Below are 21,992 nucleotides of genomic sequence, written 5' to 3' on the forward strand. Positions count from 1 at the left end.
ATGAAATGAGATAGATAGCAACGTAATAATAGTGGGAGACTACAATAGTCCACTGACAGCACTAGACAGGTCATCAAGACAGAAGGTCAACGAAGAAACAATGGCTTTAAAGTATACCTTGGTACAAATGGATTTAACAGGTATTTACAGAACATTCTACCCAACAACCACAGAATACACTTTCTATTCAACAGTGCATAGAATTTTCTCCAAGATAGACCATATGATAGAGGCCACAAAATGAGCCTCAATAAATTCAAGAAAATTGAAATCATATCAAGTACTCTTTCAGACCACAGTGGAATAAAACTGGAAATCAACTCCAGAAGGAGTTGATTAAATAACTTGCTCCTGAATGATCATTGGGTCAAAAATGAAATCATGATGGAAATTTAAAAATTCTTCAAACTGAATGACAATAGTGACACAACCTATCAAAACTTCTGGAATATAGTAAAGGCAGTGCTAAGAGGAAAGTTCATAGCCCTAACTGCTTACATCAAAGTCTGAAAGAGCACAGACAGACAATTTAAGGTCACACCTCAAGGAATTAGAGAAACAAGAACAAACCAAGTCCGCACCCAGCAGAAGAAAGGAAATAACCAAGATCAGGGCAGAACTAAATGAAATTGAAATAACAACAAAAATACAAAAGATAAATGAAACAGAAAGCTGGTTCTTTGCAAAGAAAAATAAAACGGACAGACCGTTGGCAAGATTAACCAAGAAAAGAAAAGAGGAAATCCAAATAAGCTCTATTAGAAACAAAATGGGAGATATCACACTGACACCACAGAAATACAAAAGATAATTCAGAACACCTTTATGGGCATAAACTGGAAAACCTAGAGGAGATGGATAAATTCCTGGAAAGATACAACCTTCCTAGCTTAAATCAGGAAGAATTAGCTACTCTGAACACTCCAATAACAACCAGTGAAATTGAAATGGTAACAAAATTATCAACAAAAAAAAGTCCAGGACAAGACAGATTCACAGCAGAATCCTACCAGACATTCAAAGAAGAATTGGTACCAATCCTACTGACACTATTCCACAAGAAGAGGAAAAGGAAACCCTCGCGAAATCGTTCTATGACACCAGTATCACCCTAATACCAAAACCAGGAAAAGACATAACCAAAAAAGAAAACTACAGACCAATATCCCTGATGAACATAGATGCTATAATCCTCAACAATGCACTAGCTAACTGAATCCAACAACATATCAAAAAGATAATCCACCATGATCAAGTGGGTTTCATACCAGGGATGCAGGGATAATTAAAATACACAAGTCAATATATGCGATACACCACATAAACTAGAATCAAAAACAAAAATCACATGATCATCTCAATAGATGCAGAAAAAGCATTCGATAAAATCCAGCATTCCTCTATGATTAAAACTCTCAGCAAAACTGGCATATGAGACACATACCTCAATGTAATAAAAGCCATCTATAACAAACCCACAGCCAACATAATACTGAATAGGGAAAAATTGAAAGCATTCCCTCTGAGAAATGGAACAACACAAGGATGCCCACTCTCACCACTCCTCTTCACCACAGTACTGGAAGTCCTAGCCAGAGCACTCAAACAAGAGAAAGAAATAAAGGCATCCAGATTGGTAAAGAAGAAGTCAAACTGCTGCTGTTCGGTGATGATATGACTGTTTATTTAGAAAACCCTAAAGACTCATCCAGAAAGTTCCTAGAAGTGATAAAAGAATTCAGTAAAGTTTCCAGATACAGAATCAACATACACAAATCAATAGCTCTTCTATACACCAACAGCGACCAAGCTGAATCAAGTCTAGAATTCAACCTCTTTTACAATAGCTGCAAAAAAAAAAAAAAAAAAAAAAAAAAAACTTAGGAATATACCTAACCAAGGAGGTGAAAGACCTCTACAGAGAAAACTACAAAAGACTGCTGAAAGAAATCATGGATGACACAAACAAATGGAAACACATCTCATGTTCATGGATGGGTAGAATCAGTATTGTGAAAATGACCATACTGCCAAAAGCAATCTACAAATTCAACACAATTCCCATCAAAATACCACCATCATTCTTCACAGAACTAGAAAAAACAATCCTAAAATTCATATGGAACCAAAAAAGAGCCCTCATATCCAAAGTAAGACTAAGCAAAAAGAACAAATCTGGAGGCATCACATTACCTATTTCAAACTATAAGGCCAGAGTCACCAAAACAGCGTGGTACTGGCATAAAAATTGGCACAGAGACCAATGGAACAAAACAGAGAACTAAGAAATAAACCCTAATACTTACAGCCAACTGATCTTCAACAAAGCAAACAAAAATATAAAGTGGGGAAAGACACCCTCTTCAACAAATGGTGCTGAGATAATTGGCAAGCCACATGTAGGAGAATGAAACAGGATCCTCACCTCTCACCTTATACAAAATCAACTCAAGATAGATCAAAGACTTAAATCTAAGACCTGAAACTATAAAAATTCTATAAAAAAAAAGAAGACAACATTGGAAAACCTTCCAGACGTTGGCTTAGACAAGAATTTCATGACCAAGGACCCAAAAACAAATGCAATAAAAACAAAGATAAATAGCTGAGACTTAATTAAATGAAAGAGCTTTTGCACAGCAAAAGGAACGGTCAGCAGAGTAAACAGACAACTCACAGAATGGGAGAAGATCTTCACAATCTATACATCTGACAAAAAACTAATATCCAGAATCTACAATGAACTCAAATTAGCAAGAAGAAAAAAAAAACTCCCATCAAAAAGTGGGCTAAGGACATGAACAGAAACAGTTACAAAAGAAGATATGCAAATGACCAATAAACATGAAAAAATGCTCAACATCACCAATGATCAGGAAAATGCAATTCAAAACCACAACGCAATACCACCTTATTCCTGCAAGAATGGCCATAATCAAAAAAATTTTTTTAAAAATAGATGTTGGCATGGATGTGATGAACAGGGAACTCTTCAACACTGCTGGTGGGAATGTAAACTAATACAACCACTATGGAAAACAGTGTGGAGATTCCTTAAAGAACTAAAAGGAACTTGATCCAGCAATCCCACTACTGGTTACCCAGAGGAAAATAAGTCACTATGTGAAAAAGATACTGGCACACCTATTTATAGCAGCACAATTTGCAACTGTAGAAACATGGAACCAACCCAAATGCTCATCAATCAACGAGTGGACAAAGAAACTGTGGTGTATATGTATACAATGGAATACTACTTAGCCATAAAAAGGAATGAATTAACGGCATTTGCAGCAACTGGGATGAGACTGGAGACGATTATTCTAACTCAGGAATGGAAAACCAAACATCACATGTTCTCACTCATGTTTGGGAGCTAAGCTATGAGGATGCAAAGGCATAAGAAAGACAAAATGGACTGTGGGGACTCAAGGGGAAAGGGTGGGAAGGGGGTAAGGAATAAAAGGTCACAAATTGGGTGCAGCACAGTGTATACTGCTCAGGTGATGAGTGCACCAATCTCTCACAAATCACCACCAAAGAACTTACTCATGTAACCAAACACCATCTGTTCCCCAATAACCTATGCAAATAAAAAAATAGTAATTTAAAAAAAGGAATGATACACTTAGGTTTGAGTATCTGGAATCAATTTCTTGAGTTTTCAAAAGCGTCAATGTATAAATAAGTTGTACATCAGTACACAGTTTCCATTAAATGAAACAAATTTATGAAACTCTATTATTCATTTATTCAATTATTAAAAACCAGATATTCTGCAATGTAAGGCAATATGCCAAGCCCAGTAAGCTGATATAAGGCACACTACCTAACCATAAGGAACTTACATTAAGCACACCTAATCCATTATTACCTCTCTAATAGGCCTCCCTCTTTTTCCCTATGTCTTTGCCGAGATGGTAGCACAGATATTTTCAGTTAAAGTCCATTCCTTGGATCTTTATTTGCCCACTATTAAATCAGGTTTCATAGATAGTTAACATAAAAAGATCCTGGATATTAAAAAGCATTCCATCCATGAAGAGTAAACTATACAGTTTCAAGAACACAGGGATCTTTGATCTCTCATTAGACCATGAGACTGGGTCTTGAATCTGCCAAATTTTTATCTCCAGTATTTAACTGGAGTAACTGGCACAGAATAGGCACTCATAAATGCTTGCTGAATGACTGACTTGAACCAAAAAGGTTGTTGGATTAACTGTGTAGCCACAAGTAATTAATACATAGGCTCTCTACTTTCCACTAAAGACAGTTCTATGAAGACAAATCAAAGTGAATGCTCCTAAGCACTCTTGAAACTCCTGGTTCATTAACTTAACCCTGGAGACACAAACATAGTAACCTGAAATTTTATGTGGTTTTCTACATTTTTTGCATGACATAGTTTTACAAATAGCTACAGTTCAAAATCAGAATAATAAGCATGCATAGCACAGTACAATACCTTTCAGTTGAACTGCCACATCAATATAGGATTGCAAAAATGCCATGGATACCGCTTGCCCTACATGAAAATGAAAAATTCAACAGATATTACATGTGTATCTCCAAAGCATCCACACTGATACGTAACAAATATATAGATTTATGAGGTTTCCCAAAATTATTGTTAATCAGAAATATTCTACTATACATTTCTCAACATAGTCCAACCACTTAAGAATTTCAAAAGCAACTGATTTTCCGCACTTGTACTGCAAGGAATATAGCTAAATAGCTATGATTTGAAGATAAAAGCAATATACTTACTATAAATCTATAATAACTGTTACTATGTTAAAATCATTAGCGTGAGTCACAATTTTTCAAAATTCATGAACGTCTAATCATTAATCTTTAATTTGTAAATCAGATATAAATAAATTGCACAATCCCAGAATCAGAAGTAAATGCTTCCATGCACACAGTCTACTTGAGACATACGAAAGCAATTTCATTTTACAACGTGCAATACATGGAATGCCAAAAGTTAAATCTGTGTTTTTAAATGTCCTAATATGTAATAGTCTCCTTTGAAGGGTCATACTCACAACCAGCATAGAAGAGTACTATGCTGTCAGAAGCCATCACTGTTGCATTAAATGTTTCTTCTGTTAGTTCCACTGTGAGTTCCAAAGGTAATTTTCTCTTCCTATCTCTGAAAACAGTTTCTGCCACTTCATCATCCTGAACATCTGAAATGTTGGAAAAAAAATTAATTTAAATATTGATGTATAATGAAAACGATTTAAGCTCTTCTCATAGGAAGCATGTAAGAATTCAGTACTTTATACAAACTTTTGAATTCATCCTATCTTAATAGTTAGGATGCATGATATTTAAAAAACTTTCCAGTTGCTTAACTGACTCTGAGATGCTTCCTGACCTAGAAGTTGTAAAGTTTTAGTCAATTTCAAAATTAAAACTTGTTCTACAAAGAATATTAATAGTGCTGTTTTGTTTATGTTGCCTCTACTATATGCCAAGCATTGTGACAGGCACTAGGAAAACTGGTCAACAAAACAGACATAGTCCTGACCACATGGAACTTCTATCTATGGAAAAGTCAGACAAACTGATCACTGAATCAACATATAATTATAAATTATGACCAATTTGTGAAGAGAGGTAAAGGATACACTGAGAGATTATAACAGGGTTATTTAGATTGGGAAGCCCAAAGTCTGCCAGGTGGAGAATCAAGAAAAGAATGTTTTAGACAAAGAGAATTATATATGCAAAAGCTCTGAGACATACAAGAGTTTAGCACATACAAGGCTGAGAGAAGGCAAATTTGACTAAGACAAGATAGGGCTGAAGGAATAAACAGCATGAGAAAACTCTAGGCTAGGCAGTGGCTAGATCATAAGAGGTCACATGAGACGAGAAGTCTGGATTTTATACAAAAAGCATCAAGTTATGAGTGGATTCTGAATATGTAAAAACCTTTCCTTAATTTAGATAGACGAATCAATAGACTGATAGATCCATCCATCCATCCATCCATCCATCCATCCATCCATCCATCCACGTATCTTCAAAAATACATTTGGATTCATAAATATTCTGTTGGAAGTTTGTAGAGATTGTATGGTAACACAGATGGAGCATATAACTTGACTAAAGGATAAAGCTTCTTAGAAGAGTTGATACTAGCTGAATATGAAAAGAAAAAGAAACCTCAGGTAGGCAGAGAAGAAAGGCAGTGGCGGCATAAAGAGCAAAGAGAACAGCATGAGCAAAGGCACAGTGGCATGTAAGAGCATAGTGCAGTTGGAAGTTCAAACACTGACTGGATATATTATGATAATAAGAATTGTTAATTTTTTAGATGTAATAATAGTATTAATTATGTTAATGTTAAAATGAAAATCTTATATTTCTGAAATCCAGGGAAATACTTATAGATGAAATCATATGTTTGGGATTTGCTACAAAACAATAAGAGGTGGGGGGTGACTGGAGCAGGATTAGCCACGGTTTGATAATGTGAGGCCAAGTAATGGATAACAAGAATTTGTTCTATTATTCTATCTCCTTTATGGTATGTTCATAATTCTCTGTAACAACACATTAAAAAGAAAGAAGGCAGAAAGAAGACAATACATTCATAGAACTAAAGTATTGTTTTATACATAATTTCTAATACAGTCACACACCATAATGATATTTCAGTCAACAATGGACCACATATACAACTGCAGTCCCTTAAGATCATAATGGAGCTGAGAAATTCCTATCATCTGGTGATGTAGTGGCCACTGTAATGTTGTAGCACAACACATTACTCACATGTTTGTGGTGATGCAGGTGTAAACAAACCTACAGTGAGTCATATAGCACATAAGGCTGCGCATGGTGGCTCACACCTGTAATCCCAGCACTTTGGGAGGCCGAGGTGGGTGGATCACTTGAGGTCAGGAGTTCAAGGCCAGCCTGGCCAACATGGTGAAACCCTGTCTCTACTAAAAACACAAAACATCAGCCGGGCATGTTGGCGCATGCTTGTAATCCCAGCTACTTGGGAGGCTGAGGCAGAAGAATCACTTGAACCCAGGAGGTGGAGGTTATAGTGAGCCGAGATTACACCGCTGTACTCCAGCCTGAGTGACAAGTGCAAAACTCTGTCTCAAAAAAAAAAAAAAAAGTATAGCACATACAATTATGTACAGTAAATAATACCTGATAATGATAATAAAGGACTACATTATTGGTTTATATATTTACTATACTCATCATTAGAGTGTACTCCTTTCACTTATAAAATAAAAAGTTCACTGTAAAACAGCCTCAGGTAGGTCCTTCAGGAGGCATTCTAAAAGAAGGCATTATTATCATAGGAAATGACAGCTCCATGCTTGTTACTGTCCCCGAAGACCTTCCAAAGGGACACTGTGGAAGTGGAAGCAGGTAATATGGATGATCTTGACCCTGTATAAGCCTAGACTGATGTGTGTTTGTGTTTTTGTTTTTAGAGAAAAGTTTAAAACGTAAAACATAGGGGCCGGGGGCGGTGGCTCACACCTGTAATCCCAGCACTTTGGGAGGCCGAGACGGGCGGATCACGAGGTCAGGAGATTGAGACCATCCTGACTAACACGGTAAAACCCCGTCTCTACCAAAAAAAAAAAAAATACAAAAATCTAGCCGGGTGAGGTGGCGGGAGCCTGTAGTCCCAGCTACTCAGGAGGCTGAGGCAGGAGAATGGTGTGAACCGGGGAGGCGGAGCTTGCAGTGAGCTGAGATCCAGCCAGGGCACTCCAGCCCGGGCGACAGAGCAAGACTCCGTCTCAAAAAAAAAAAAAAAAAAAAAAAAAACCTAAAACATACAAGTTTTAAATGGTAAAAACAGCTTATAGAATAAGGATATAAAAAAAGAAAATATTTTTGTACAGCTCTATGATGTTTGTGCTTTAAGTTAAACGTTATTACAGAACAGTCAAAATGTTTTTAAAAATTGTAAAAATGTATAAAGTGAAAAAGTTACAGTAAGCTAAGACAAATTTATTATTGAAAAAAATTCATAAATTTAGTACAGCCTAAGTGTACAGTATTTATAAAGTCTACAATAATGTAATGTTCTAGGCCTTTACACTCACTCACTGACTTACCCAGAGCACTTCCAGTCCTGTAAGCTCCATACATGGTATGTACCCTATACAAGTGTACCATTTTTTATCTTTTATACTGTGTTTTTATTGTACCTCTTCTATGTTTACACACGTTTAGATACATAAATATCTATCACTGTGTTACAGGTACCTACAGCATTCAGTACAGTAACATGCCTAGGTTTGTGGCCTAGGAGCAACAGGCTAGACCATACACCCTAGGTGTGTAATAGGCTACACCATGTACATTTGTGTAAGTGAACTTTATGATGTTTGCTCAATGAAATCACCTAATGATGCATTTCTCAGAAAGTAGCCTCATCGTTAAGAGACACATAACCATACTATAAATTAAAATTCTAGATCTGGATTTTGACACAACCTCAGCCATTTTCTAACTGTACGACTCTAGTCAATCACATAGCTCTCTGGGCCTCAATGTTCAACTCTTGTGAAGCATGAGAGTCGCACTATATAACTTTAAGGTACTTTTAAGCACCAAATTCCATGACACTAAAAAATTACATTCTCAATACCAAAATTGGCAAAGGCCTATTTTCTTATTTACCATATTTTTTTCTTGTTATTCATATATTTTCATTTTCCTGTCAGTCTTCTCTGTTTCTTTTTCCTCCTTTCCCTCTTTTCTTATATTCTAATAAGCTACCATCACTTGTAAATTTAGTCACTCCTCAGCTCTACCTTCCACCTATTCATTAATAATATACACACTATTTTCTTTTTTTTTTTTTTTTTTTTTGAGACAGGGTCTCACTCTGTTGCCCAGGTTAGAGTGCACTGGCACGATCTCAGCTCACTGCAATCTCCGTCTCCTGGGCTCAAGCGATCCTCCCACCTCAGCCTCCCAAGGAGCTGGGATTACAGGCACGTATCACCATGCTTGGCTATTTTTTGTATTTTTTGTAGAGATAGGGTTTTGTCATGTTGCCCAGGCTGGAACACAGGCTTCTTTTCTTTTGCCCTTTTGTGGAACCAGTGTTTTTCATTCTGATTCCATTTTGCTGATTTCTCTGGGGCACACCTGTCTCTGATTTACATTCAAAGATGGTAATAAATTCTTTCCTAACCCTCATCTAGTTTTCCTTTGTAAACGGGAGTGATACAAACGGAGGGGGAAGAATTATATATGGGCACAACACCATATAACATTCTGGGCCAATATGGATTACTGATAATAGGAAGTTAAGATGAAAAATAAACAAAAAAGGCAAAGCTGCAAAAGAAATACTAGAAACAGGCTGGAGGTTATCGAACGTTTCCAACACAAAGAAATGAAAAATGCTTGAAATGATGGACACGCTAATTATCCTGACCTGATCACTATATATTGTATGTATTGAAACATCACTATGTACCTCACAAATATGTACAATTATTGTTGGTCAAAGGAAAAAATAAAAATAAAAACCAGAAAGATAAGGCAGCATCAGAGGGTAAATAAGGCCATAGAGTCAGGAAACAATATAGGGGCTGTGGCCACAAAGAAATCTTCAAACAGGCAACTCCCACTGAAGACAGGAATCAAATAAACTGAGATTGCGGACAAGTCCTCCAACTCTGAAGGTTCAAATACAGGAACCATTACAGGAATAAGTGAGGAAACAAGAGACGAGAACACAAGTCTGCTTATGTAATGACAAGCCCACTGAGAACTCCAGAGAGGAACACAAGCAATTCTAACCCGTGCGTATCGGAAAAGAAACCAGAGCTCCGCTCAAACCAAGAAACTGGTCATGGTAACAGTGAAAGCTCTTATTAAATTTATAATATAGATTTTGATCACAATGCATGGAGCTCATGAAAACGATATGTAAATTGCTTCCTTCTTGGAGCTTATAATGGTACTATATAAAACACTCAAGTATTTACTATATGGTATACAAAAATGAACAAGACATAATCCTTGATTTAGAAACATTTATAGACTAGTGGAGAAGAGAAAAAAGTAAATAAACAATTACAGAAGAGGATTAATGTTATGAAAGATGTATCAGGAATAATTATTTCACTACTGCCCAACTGTTGCTTTAAAAATATGAAATTTTACACCACTGGATTATTTTAGTGAAGTATTCTTGACCGTCATTAATAAATAAGATTTTTTTTCAGGATGCTTGAGTTCTAGCCCAGGCCCCACCACCTGCCACTTGTGGGACTTTGGGCGGATCACTGAACTCAAGAAATGCAGACTCATTGTGTACAAAATGAAGGTGGTATCAGCTAACTCAGAGCATACAATCAAAGTAAATAATATGTGGGAAAAGCCTTAAAAACCATACAGTACTTCATAAATGTAAGCAATAAATTTTTTAAAAAACTGAAATAACTGTTTAAAAGAAGTGTTAAAATGTTACTGAAATTTATTCCTTATACCATTAACAATTGGATTTATTTACAAGTACAAATATAACAACATTTATTAGAACTCCATTTCCTAATAAAAATAGTAACAGTGAATTATCATGTTGTAGTTTCTAAGTAGAGTTTTTAAACACGGACTAGTCCAGAATGGCTGAAAGAACTGATATGGAAGATGAAGGCACAGACGTGGGAAGTTTGAAGCCTGATATGTAACAGTAAATGCTAATACACTAAACAAAATATAGCATCCTTACATCTTTCAACAAATCAACTTGATAAAATGTGATTCAAGGGCCGGGTGCAGTGGCTCACACCTGTAATCCCAGCACTTTGGGAGGCCGAGGTGGGCGGATCATGAGGTCAGGAGATTGAGACCACGGTGAAACCCCGTCTCTACTAAAAATACAAAAACTTAGCCGGGTGTGGTGGCAGGCAACTGAAGTCCCAGCTACTCGGGAGGCTGAGGCAGGAGAATGGCGTGAACCCAGGAGGTGGAGCTTGCAGTGAGCCGAGATTGCGCCACTGCACTCCAGCCTGGGTGACAGAGCGAGACTCCGTCTCAAAAACAAAACAAAACAAAACAAAAAAAAAAGTGATTCAAAATAAATTCCGCCAGGTTTCTTTACAGAGTCTTGAATCTGAATACATTCTTTGAGAAAGTTAATTCACTGGAAATTTCACTGACTTTATGGGTGCTAGGCAGGATGGGGAAGGGATGAGAATCATAACACATTACCTATATCTGGACCTTCCATGTCATCGTCTTCATCTTCTTGTATTTCCTCAATGTGCATATTATGTTCCACATGAGATATTATTAAATCAACATCATGTAATACCAAAAATTCCACTGGAACTCCCTAGAAATACATTGATTTTTTAAAAATGAATATAGCAAACTATTTTGACATAAAAATGTTTTACTTGGACCAGGTGTGGTGGCTCACACCTGTAATCCCAGCACTTTGGGAGGTCAAGGTGGGTGGATCACCTGAGGTCAGGAGTTCGAGACCAGCCTGGCCAACATGGTGAAACCCCATCTCTACTAAAAATACAAAAATTAGCCAGGCGTGGTGGCACATGCCTGTAATCCCAGCTACTTGGGAGGCTGAAACAGGAAAATCGTCTGAACCCAGGAGGCAGAGGTTGCAGTGAGGCGAGATTGTGCCACTGCACTCCAGCCCGGGTGACAGGGCAAGACTCTGAAAAAAAACAAGTTTTACTTGCTTGACACTAAAATAAAACTAAGCCTTTGAACTTCAATTCTAAAACTTAGCAAAACATAAAAGGAAATGTAACTCCAAAATTACTATGAAAAGAAAAGCATCTACAGCATACCTTCTATAAAGACAACGGGTACGCTGAAAAAGGTGACAAAAAAGGTGCTGAAAGCCTCACTTTCTTCTTGTCACAACCACATTATATTGAAGTCCGTAAAACATTTCACATATAACAGCAACTTCTACCTCTTTATAAAATGGAAATATATATGATTTTATTGCAAATAGAGCAAATCAAAATTGATTATTCCAACATTCCATGGAAATATTCAAAACAATATTCATCTAAATTAATTCCACTAATAAGTTCAATTTCCTGTTTAGCTATAAACAACATTAAATTACTATGTGCTCCCAGTTATTTTAAGAATACCAAATTCTACTGAGATCAATATTACTTAATATTAAAAATATTACTTAAGATTTATTTTACTATCGCCCAACTGTTACGCTTTTAAAATATGAAATTTTAGGCCAACAGATTATTTTAGCAAAGTATCCTTGACTGTAACTCTATATTGGAATAAAGCTACGAGCTCTAAGTATGTTTGTTCTTTGCTATCACATATCTTCATTTTTTAACATTATATTCAAAACAAGCAATTTTGATTTCTACAGAAATATAATAAACTTAAAAAGTAGAGGAATCAAAATTAAACTTAATTTGTTCCAAAGATTCACAGAAATTTTTGTAGTAAGCCTTTTAATTAAAGTATAACATTAACACAGAAAAGAACAAAAATTTTAAGTATAGAGTTTGAGGGATTTTTACAAAGTGGACATATTTGTATCACCACCACACAGATTAAGATACAGAACATCATCAGCACACCCAGTGGCCATCTTCTTACTCTTCCTGTCATTAACATCCCCCAAAAGTAATCACTATTCTGTCTTTCATCACTGCTATGGTTTGAATTCTGTTTTATCTTGTTTATTTTTTTGAGACAGGGTCTCTCTCTATCACCCAGGGTGGACGTGCAGTGGCACAATCACGGCTCACTGCAGCTTCAACCTCTGGGGCTCAAGTGATTTTCCCACCTCAGCCTCCTGAGTAACTGGGACTATAGGCATGCACCACCATACCCAGCCAATTTTTTGTAGAGATGGGGTCTCCCGATGTTGCCTAGGCTGGTCTTGCACTCCTGGGCTCAAGTGATCCACCTGCCTCAGCCTCCCAAAGTGCTAGATTACAGGCATGAGCCACCATGCCCAGCCCAATATTATTTTAAACAAAATGCAGGATATCTAGCATAATCCTGATTTTGTTTTATTAAAAAAATACATATAAATATGTGAACATAGGATAAAAACCAGACTGACACATGATAAAAGCATCAAAATGTTAACAGCAATTTTCTTTGAATACAAGCAATTAAAATTTACAGATTTTTCTATAATAAAATATATTACTTTAAGACCACATATATTAGCTTTCTTTAAATAAACAGATATTGTAGAACAATACATAAAACAACTAACCTTTTCTGCTCTTTTGAAGACCACATTAGCATGCTGAGGAATGTTCACTTCCAAAGAGTCCCTTTTTCAAAATGGAAATAAATGTTTTATGTTGCTAATGTGAAGACTAATAGTCACCCAGGACGTCAATAGAAAACAGAACTATATTCTTATACTAAAAATTATGAAAAAATATTACAATTTAGTGACTGAAAAATTTTACACATAAATATAGACCAGATCTTCTAGTCTCCATCTTAATCTCCATCTTCATTTAACAAGGTTTTAAGTTCTAAGTTTTAATCAACCATAAATGAATGTACAGATTTTAGCACAGAAACTAGTTCTAACTATATTGGAATCTATTAAAGATTTGAGTGTACTTATAAGTGATTATCAAATTTTAAAACATGGAAACTATTAGTGTTTTGCTAAATATAATAAATATTTGATGTTTAAGATACCTTAACAAGAGCAGAACTCCTGCTTTTCCCAGAAGACGCCAAGCAACCCATTCTGCAGTTCTTCTATCAGCTTCATAAGTAGCCTGTTGGCTAACAATAAAAACCAGTGGTAAGCCTAGCTGGAGATGAACAGTTGAAACTTGTTGAGGATCTTCAGCAACTTCAGTCTTCATTTAAAAAAAAAAAAAAAAAAAGTGATAATAATATTCCAACATTTGGATTCAAATTCTCCCAATTCTTATTAATAAAGTCACAAGTTTAAAAAGTCTGTAAAATAATCCAATAACAGAAATGATCCCTTAATTTCCTGAATTTAATGCTCCCAATGTACCTATATAGTTTTGTTTGTTTGTTTTTTGAGACAGAATCTTGCTCTCTCATCAGGCTGGAGTGCAACGGCACAATCATAGCTCATTGTAGCCTTAGCCTTCTGGGCTCAAACAATCCTCCCACTTCAGCCTCCTGAGTAGCTGGGACCACAGATGCACACCACCGTGCCTAGTTTTTTTTTTTTTTTTTTTTTTAATTTTTTGTAGAGACAAGGTCTCCCTATGTTGCCCAGGCTGGTCTTGAACTCCTGGGCTCAAGTGATCCTCCCGCCTTGGCCTTTCAAAGTGATGGGATTACAGGCATAAGCCATCATGTCTGGACCTCTATAAGTTTAGGCATTATAAAACTAATAGATTTTATAAGAAGTTAAACCAAAAATTATAATCATAAAGAATAAACATATTATAAACAAACAAAAACAATAAATAAAACAGTGTGGGACTACTTGATAAATATTTCAAGTGAAACAGAACAGATAACTAAGGAATAAACTTTTTTCATATAAGAATTTAACATATAATGACATATTACAAAACAATGAGGAACATCTGAGTTAAAGCAGCAAATTAAATACACACATCTAATTTCACTCCCTCCAGAACTCCCAGGAAAACTACAGCAGTGGGATTTTTAAAAGAGATAAACACACGTATGTGAAGAAGGGAAGAGAAGAAATGGTAGCACAATTTTAGAAGTCAGAATAGTAACTCACTTAGGAGATCCTACAAGGCAAAACCCTAAGTCATTAGAGGGAAAACTGCGTTTTAACTACAGGATCCTAAAATTGCTCAGGAACTGTCGGTGTCAGGCATGTCTGGACCTGGGAAGGAAATATTGGAAGGGAAGTGGCAGGAAGGCTCTAAAATAAGTAGGAATGTGTCAAAGCTTTTGAGAGGTAGTTAGATCCCTAGATTCCCCTCCCCAACTCTATGAGCTTAAACAACTGTCACTTCCCCACACCAGCAGAAATCTAGGAACAGCTGACAGTGTGGACACCATGCCGAAATCAGGGAGATTAAGTAACCAAATGTTGAGACGTTCACCTCATCCCAGCTCTCTTTCCACTTAGTTCCCAGAATGCCAGCAGCCAGGCCTTTGTCCTCAATTGGAATTTGTATCCTTTTTTGGGGACTGAGTAACCCCCAAAAGCCTAAAGATACTGACATTGGGATTCGCCAAAAAGCAGGCCAGGCCCAATTACTCTATGGAGCTCTAGGCTCGGCCTTGCTCACCATTTCAGTCTGCTTACTGCCTAAGAGACGTGGACTTCTGCCACTGCTACCTGCACCTTCTCCACCTTCCACCATAGATGTCTCCCAGATAAGACTCAACCACACTCCTTGAATTCTCACACAGAGAATGTGTGAGAATCTGGAACAGTGTTGCCTGCCTTTGCCCCTCCTCCACTCTCTTCTCTTGCTGCCACCCAGCACAGCTGGCTTCAGGGTCCATCTTAGCACTGCTTGGCATTCCCAGGACATTTGAACTAGGCAGGGAGGTGGGGTGTCATGTGTCCAGGCGGCCAGAAGGCACTGGGAAATCCCATGGGATGGTCTGTGAAGATCAGACACATATCAATCATGGGGCAGAGATGTCAAACACAGCTTACAATGGGGTCACCTTCTCACCATTTCACCTTCCCAACCCTCCTCAGCCCAGTCAGCCAAAGAGAGTCAGTACTATTTTGGCCACATCTCTCAAGTATCCCCCAACCCCAACTGCCTTGAAGTCTCTGCTCTTTGTCAGAGACTTGCAAAGACTGATGTTTTTGTTCTGTTTTCTCATCATTCCATTGTGATAGTAAGAAACTAAGAAGATTAATAAAAAGGTCAGGCACAATGGCCCATGCCTGTAATCCCAGCACGTTGGGAGGCCAAGATGGAAGACCACTTGAGCTCAGGAGTTCAAGACCAGCCTGGGCTACAAAGCGTGACCCTGTCTCTATTTTTTTTAAAGAAAAAATTAAATAAAAATTTAAAAAGACGATTAATGAAGAAATAAGATGTGAACATATCACTGTTACATATGTATACATACATATTTAAAAGTCACCAAGTCCCACCAATGTTAGAATTTCCAATCAGCTTTTAGTTTCAAATTCTAAATTGTGATTAGACATCCAAGGATTAACAAACACCTGAGGAAAGCCTCCAACATGAAAGACAGAGACTAGAACACATAGAAAAATAAATAATGTAGAGAAAATACAGACTATAAGGGAAGAAGAAAGGTTCAGAAACCACCATAGACAACCTCAAGGAGATAGGAAGAAACTGGATCCATAAAGAATTGAAAAATAAAGTTAAATAAATCTCCCAGAAAGCACAACAGAAATAGATGGAAGATAGAGAAAAAAAGGTAATAAAATTGAAGGACTAGTTCAAGAGGTCTAACATCTAAATAATGCAAGTCACAGAAAAAGAGAAGGGAGAAAATAGAAGAAATCATTACTAAAATAAACACAAAATTTTCCCACAACTGAAGGACACGAGTTGTCAGATTGAAAGAGCCCACTGAATAACCAACAGAGTGGATAAAAGCAGATACAAAGGAAGTTCTCCCAAACTTTCTAATAATTGAACTTTTTTTTTTTTTTTTTTTAGATAGAGTCTTGTTCTCTTACCCAGGCTGGAGTATAGTGACGGGGTCTCAGCTCACTGAACCTCTGTCTCCCAAGTTCAGGTAATCCTCCCACTTCAGCCTCCACCAAGTAGTTGGGACTACAGGCATGTATCACCACGCCCAGCTAATTTTTATATATTTTGTAGAGGTGGGGTTTCGCCATGTTGCCCGGGCTGGTCTCGAACTCCTGGACTCAGTCAATCCACCCACCTTGGCCTCTCAAAGTGATTCCTATCACCAGGGGATAGGAATCTTGGGAGCTATCTTAGAAGTCTGTCTACCATAGGTAAGTATAGATATGTAGATAGATATATCTATAGATATATAATATATATATAGAGAGAGTACTCAATAACTTGAGTTATTAAGTACTCTTAAGTTATTTTGTCTACCATAGGTAGTCCTGTTCCCTGAACTTTGTCTACCATAGGTAGACAAAATGCTAAGACAGCACCCAAGATTCCTACCCCCTAGTGAACAAATCTTGTATAATCCCCTACCCTGAGTGTCAATAGGACCAGTGGGATAGCCATTCCTTTGGTTAAGTGACATTACACAGGAGTCTGTTGTAGCACACTCAAGTAAGATTCTCCCACTGGCTTTGAAGGAGCGAGCTGCAATGTTGTGAGAGGGCCATGTGGCAAGGGCTTGAGATTAGCCTGTAGGAAATGAGAACAACCCCTGTCCAACAGCCAGCAAGAAAACAGGAACCTGGGTCTTACAACCACAAGCAACTAATATCTGCCAAAAACCTAGATGAGGGGAATACCCTGAAGGAGTAAAAATGACTGTTTGTTTTTCCTTGTGTATTCGGAGAACTATTAGTAATTCAGTATTATAAAGCAAAAAGGAGGAATAGTCAGCAAGGCTAGAAATCTGGCAAGGGGCCAGATCATTGAAAGCCACAAATATCCTGCCAAGAAAATGGGGCTTTATTGTGTAAGTAAAGTGAAGCCATTTACGAATTGCATGAACTCATGATCATATTTTAAAATATCACTCTGTCAGCTTTCAAATGAGATTTCAGATGTAAAATTACATGCAGAAAGATGTAGGAATTAAGAATGTTTTCTCAGATGTCTGCCATCAATGAATGGAAAGTAAGATAACCAAAATAATAAAGAACCAGTGGTAGTGAAGGACAATACCTTAATGTCACATGTGTTGTGCTTAAGGAGGGATACATCTAATTAACAGTTAGATATATGGGTGGGAGCTCCAAATAAATATGTCACCTGAAAATTCAGATTTGAGAATCTGTGTAGTTAATGCCACAAAAACAAATGAGATCACTTGAGGGGTGTGCTTTGAGCAACTATCACTGTGTAGCAAAGTACCCTAAAACCTGGTACCTTAAAATGTCAAGAATCATTTCTTTTGCTCAAATATGTGTAAGCTCATCTCTGCTTCATGTGGCATCAGTAGGCTATATCAACTGGAGGCTGAAGATTCTACTTTACAGATGGCTCATACACATGGCTAACAAGCTGTTGCTGACTATCAGGAGCTCAGCCAGGGCTGTGGTCTAAGGGCCTTGATTCTCCTCTTCGTGGGCTTCTCCTAAGGCTACTTAGTCTAACAATAAGATGGGGGTTTTCAAGAATGAGCAAATAAAGAGGGCAAGGCAGAAGCACATGACATTTTGTGAAATATAGCCATTAATGATATATGAAGTCATATATCATCACCTTAGCCTCATTCTGTTGGTCAAGGCAGTTACAAAAGCCCAACCAGGTTCAGGCAGAGGAGTCACAGACTCCACCATTCCACAGGCACAGGGATAAGGTGACATGATAAGGGGAGCTTATGGGATGGGAGGTACTGTTGGACTTCATGAGTCTTGGAGAAAGGAGTGAACCTATTTTGTATGTGGGAGGGATTACTGTGGCCGTAGTCTGCACCCTGGCTAGAACAACTCATATCCCTTCCGTGTATAAAATACACACCTCTCTCCAAGACTCCTAAAGCCTCATCCCATCAAGCTTTGATTGAGATCTGTGCAAAATGTAATACATCATCTACATTTAGTTCCAGGTGCAGGTAAGTCCTTTGCATACAGCTCCTTGAAAACTATTCCTCTCAATCTGAAGACCTGTGAACTAAAGAGACAGATCAGCTGGGCACAGTGGCTCACGCCTGTAATCCCAGCACTTTGGGAGGCCAAGGTGGGCAGATAGATTATGGGGTCAGGAGATTGAGACCATCCTGGCTAACATGGTGAAACCCCGTTTCTACTGAAAATATAAAAAAATTAGCCGGGCATGGTAGCAGGCACCTGTAGTCCCAGCTACTCAGGAGGCTGAGGCAGGAGAATGGAGTGAACTCAGGAGGCGGAGCCTGCAGTGAGCCAAGATTGCGCTGCTGCACTCCAGCCTAGGTGACAGAGAGAAACTCTGTCTCCAAAAAAAAAAAAAAAAAAAAAAAAAAGAGAGAGACAGATCATTTTCCCCAATACATACACAAAAGACCAAAAGACAATGATGGGACAGGCATAGTATAACCACTATATACACTCCTAGTTGAAGCAGGGAAAAATGGAGGCACACGATAGTCACTGGTCTATAACAACTCTGAGGTTTGTTCAGGCATATGTTGCCAGTTCCTTGACTAGGGCTCAGTCCTGTTCCCTGAACTTGAGACTCTTGGTTACAAAGTCTAGGCCTTGGTCTGCCCTCCAACTCGTCTTTTTTTAAAACAAAACAAAACAAAAAACAAAAAAAGGAGCCTGTGATTGCAGCTGAGTAGATTTCTCAGCCTTTTCCTGCCCCTAAAAATTTGGAGGTATAAAGTACATATATCATTTTGTGCTATTTCTGTGTCTTACCATACAAGTTGGTATAATTCTTTTAAAATCTTGTGAGTTTCCTAACTATGGTTTTTTTTTTTTTTTGAGACAGAGTCTCACTCTGTTGCCCGGCTGCAGTACAGTGGCATGATTATAGCTCACTACAGCCTTGACTTCCCCAGGCTCAGGTGATCCTCCCACCACCTCAGCCTCCCAAGTAGCTGGGACTACAGGTGCACACCATCATACCCAGCTAATTTTTTATGTTTTTGTAGAGATGGGGTCTTCCTATTTTGCTCAGGCTGGTCTCAAACTCCTGGCCTCAAGCAATCCACCCACCTCAGCCTCCCAAAGTGCTGGGATTATAAGTGGGAGCCACTGCACCCCGCCTAACTATGAAGTTATAATCCATTCCATTTGACAAAAAACAAAATCACAAACATCCTTGATAGGCAGAGAAAGTCATAGGGTAGAAGTATAAAAATTATAACTAAATAAAATATGTAATATAAATAGAAATTAGTGTTAGATATAAAAGTGACAGAAACACTCCTGCATTGGGGTGCAACTACCAATATTTTTCTACAATTCATGTATTACTATTAAATAACTAAAATTACTTAAAAATTAACTTTCAAAAATGATATAATAAACAGGATTATAAAAGACTATCATGAACAATTATATGCCAATAAATTTGATAACTTACAAGAAATAAATTCTTAGAAACATATAACCTACCAAGACTGAATCATTAAGAAATAGAAAATCTGAACAGATCTAGAACTAGTAAGAAAATTAAATCAGTAATCAAAAACCTCCCAAAAAAGAAAAGTCCAGGACCAGATGCCTTCACTGGAAAATCCAACTAAACATTTAAAGAATTAATGCCAATCCTTCTTAACTTCTTCCAAAAATTTGAAGAGGTGAGAATATTTCCAAACTCATTTTATGAGGCCAGCATTACCCTAATACTAAAGTCAAAGATACTTCTAGAAAAGGAAACTACAGAGCAGTATGAGCAATATCCCTAATGAATATTAAGGGAAAAATCCTCAACAAAAACTACCAAACTGGGCCAGGAGTGGTGGCTCATGCCTGTAATCCCAGCACTTTGGGAAGCTGAGGCGGGCAGATTGCCCGAGCTCAGGAGTTCAAGACCAGCCTGGGCAACACGGTGAAACCCCATCTCTACTAAAATACAAATAGTTAGCCAGGGCATGGCAGCGTGTGCCTGTAATCCCAGCTACTCAGGAGACTAAGACAGGAGAATAACTTGAACCCGGCAGGCAGAGGTTGCAGTGAGCCGAGATTGCACCACTGCACTCCAGCCTACGTGACAGAGCAAGACTCTGTCTCAAAATAAGAAAAAAAAAAAAAAAAAAAAATCTACCAAACTGAAGTCAGCAGCACATTAAAAGGATCACTCATCATGAGCAAGTGGTATTTATGCTTGCGATGCAAGGATGGTTTGACATACAGAAACTAATTAATGTAATACTGTATACCAAATTGACAGAACAAAGGACAAAAATCACATGGTCGTTTCAATTGATGCAGGAAAACCATTTGAAAATATTCAACACCATTTCATGATAAAAACTCTCAAAAAACTAGGAATAGAAAGAAATTAGCTCAAGATATTAAAGACCATAAATGAAAAGCCCAGCCAATATCATATTCAACGGTAAAAAAAACTGAGAACTTTCCCTCTAAGACCATGAACAAGTCAAGGATACCCACTCTTGACACTTTTATTCAATGTAGAACTAAGTCCTAGCCACAGCAATTAGGTAAGGAAAACAAATAAATGCATCAAAATTGGAAAAGAAGAAGTAAAATTATCTCTGTTCACAGGTAACAGGATCTTATATGTGGGAAACCCTAAAGATGACACACACACACACACACACACACTCACACACACACCAGAAAACCATGAGAACCATTTTGCAGGATAGAAAATCAGCACACAAACATCAGTTGCATTTCTATACACTAATAATAAACAATCCAAAAAGAAAATTAAGAAAATAATCCCATTTACAATAGCATTGAAAAAGAATAAAATACTTTGGAATAAATTTTCAAAAGGAGGCAAAATACCTTTATACTGAAAACTACAAAACATTGCTGAAAGAAAATTTAAAAGACATAAATAAACGGAAAGACATTCTGTGTTCATGGATTAGAAGACTTAATAATATTATTAAAATGTCTATACCACCCAAAGCAATCTACAGATTCAATGCAATCCCTATTAAACTCCCAAAGGTATTTTTTGCAGAAATAGAAAAAACAATCCTAAAATTCATATGGAATCTCAAAGGATTTCAAACAGCCCAGACAATCTTGAGAAAGAAGTACAACACTAGAGGCCTCACACTTTCTGATTTCAAAATATATTACAAAGCTACAGTAATCAAAATAGCCTAGTACTGGCATAAAAACAGACACATAAACCAATGGAACAAAACAGAGAGCCCAGAAATAAACCTTGTGTATATGGTCAAATGATCTTTGACAAGGATGTCAAAATCACTCAGTAAAGAGA

General features: G+C 37.4%; 1 protein-coding gene across 1 annotated transcript in view; it reads right to left on the reverse strand.

The window, feature by feature from the left end:
- TXNDC16 (thioredoxin domain containing 16) overlaps positions 1-21,992 on the reverse strand; it is a 116,619-nt gene that overhangs the window by 50,461 nt on the left and 44,166 nt on the right. Inside the window, exons 9-13 of the mRNA XM_030931503.1 lie at positions 13,702-13,868; positions 13,259-13,319; positions 11,233-11,356; positions 5,055-5,198; positions 4,469-4,528 (exon numbers count right to left, since the gene is read on the reverse strand). Of these exons, the coding sequence (XP_030787363.1) occupies positions 4,469-4,528; positions 5,055-5,198; positions 11,233-11,356; positions 13,259-13,319; positions 13,702-13,868 (556 nt within the window). The remainder of the gene's footprint in view (positions 1-4,468; positions 4,529-5,054; positions 5,199-11,232; positions 11,357-13,258; positions 13,320-13,701; positions 13,869-21,992) is intronic.

This window comes from Rhinopithecus roxellana, chromosome 5, assembly GCF_007565055.1.
Source record: "Rhinopithecus roxellana isolate Shanxi Qingling chromosome 5, ASM756505v1, whole genome shotgun sequence".
Classification (NCBI taxonomy): Eukaryota; Metazoa; Chordata; class Mammalia; order Primates; family Cercopithecidae; genus Rhinopithecus; species Rhinopithecus roxellana.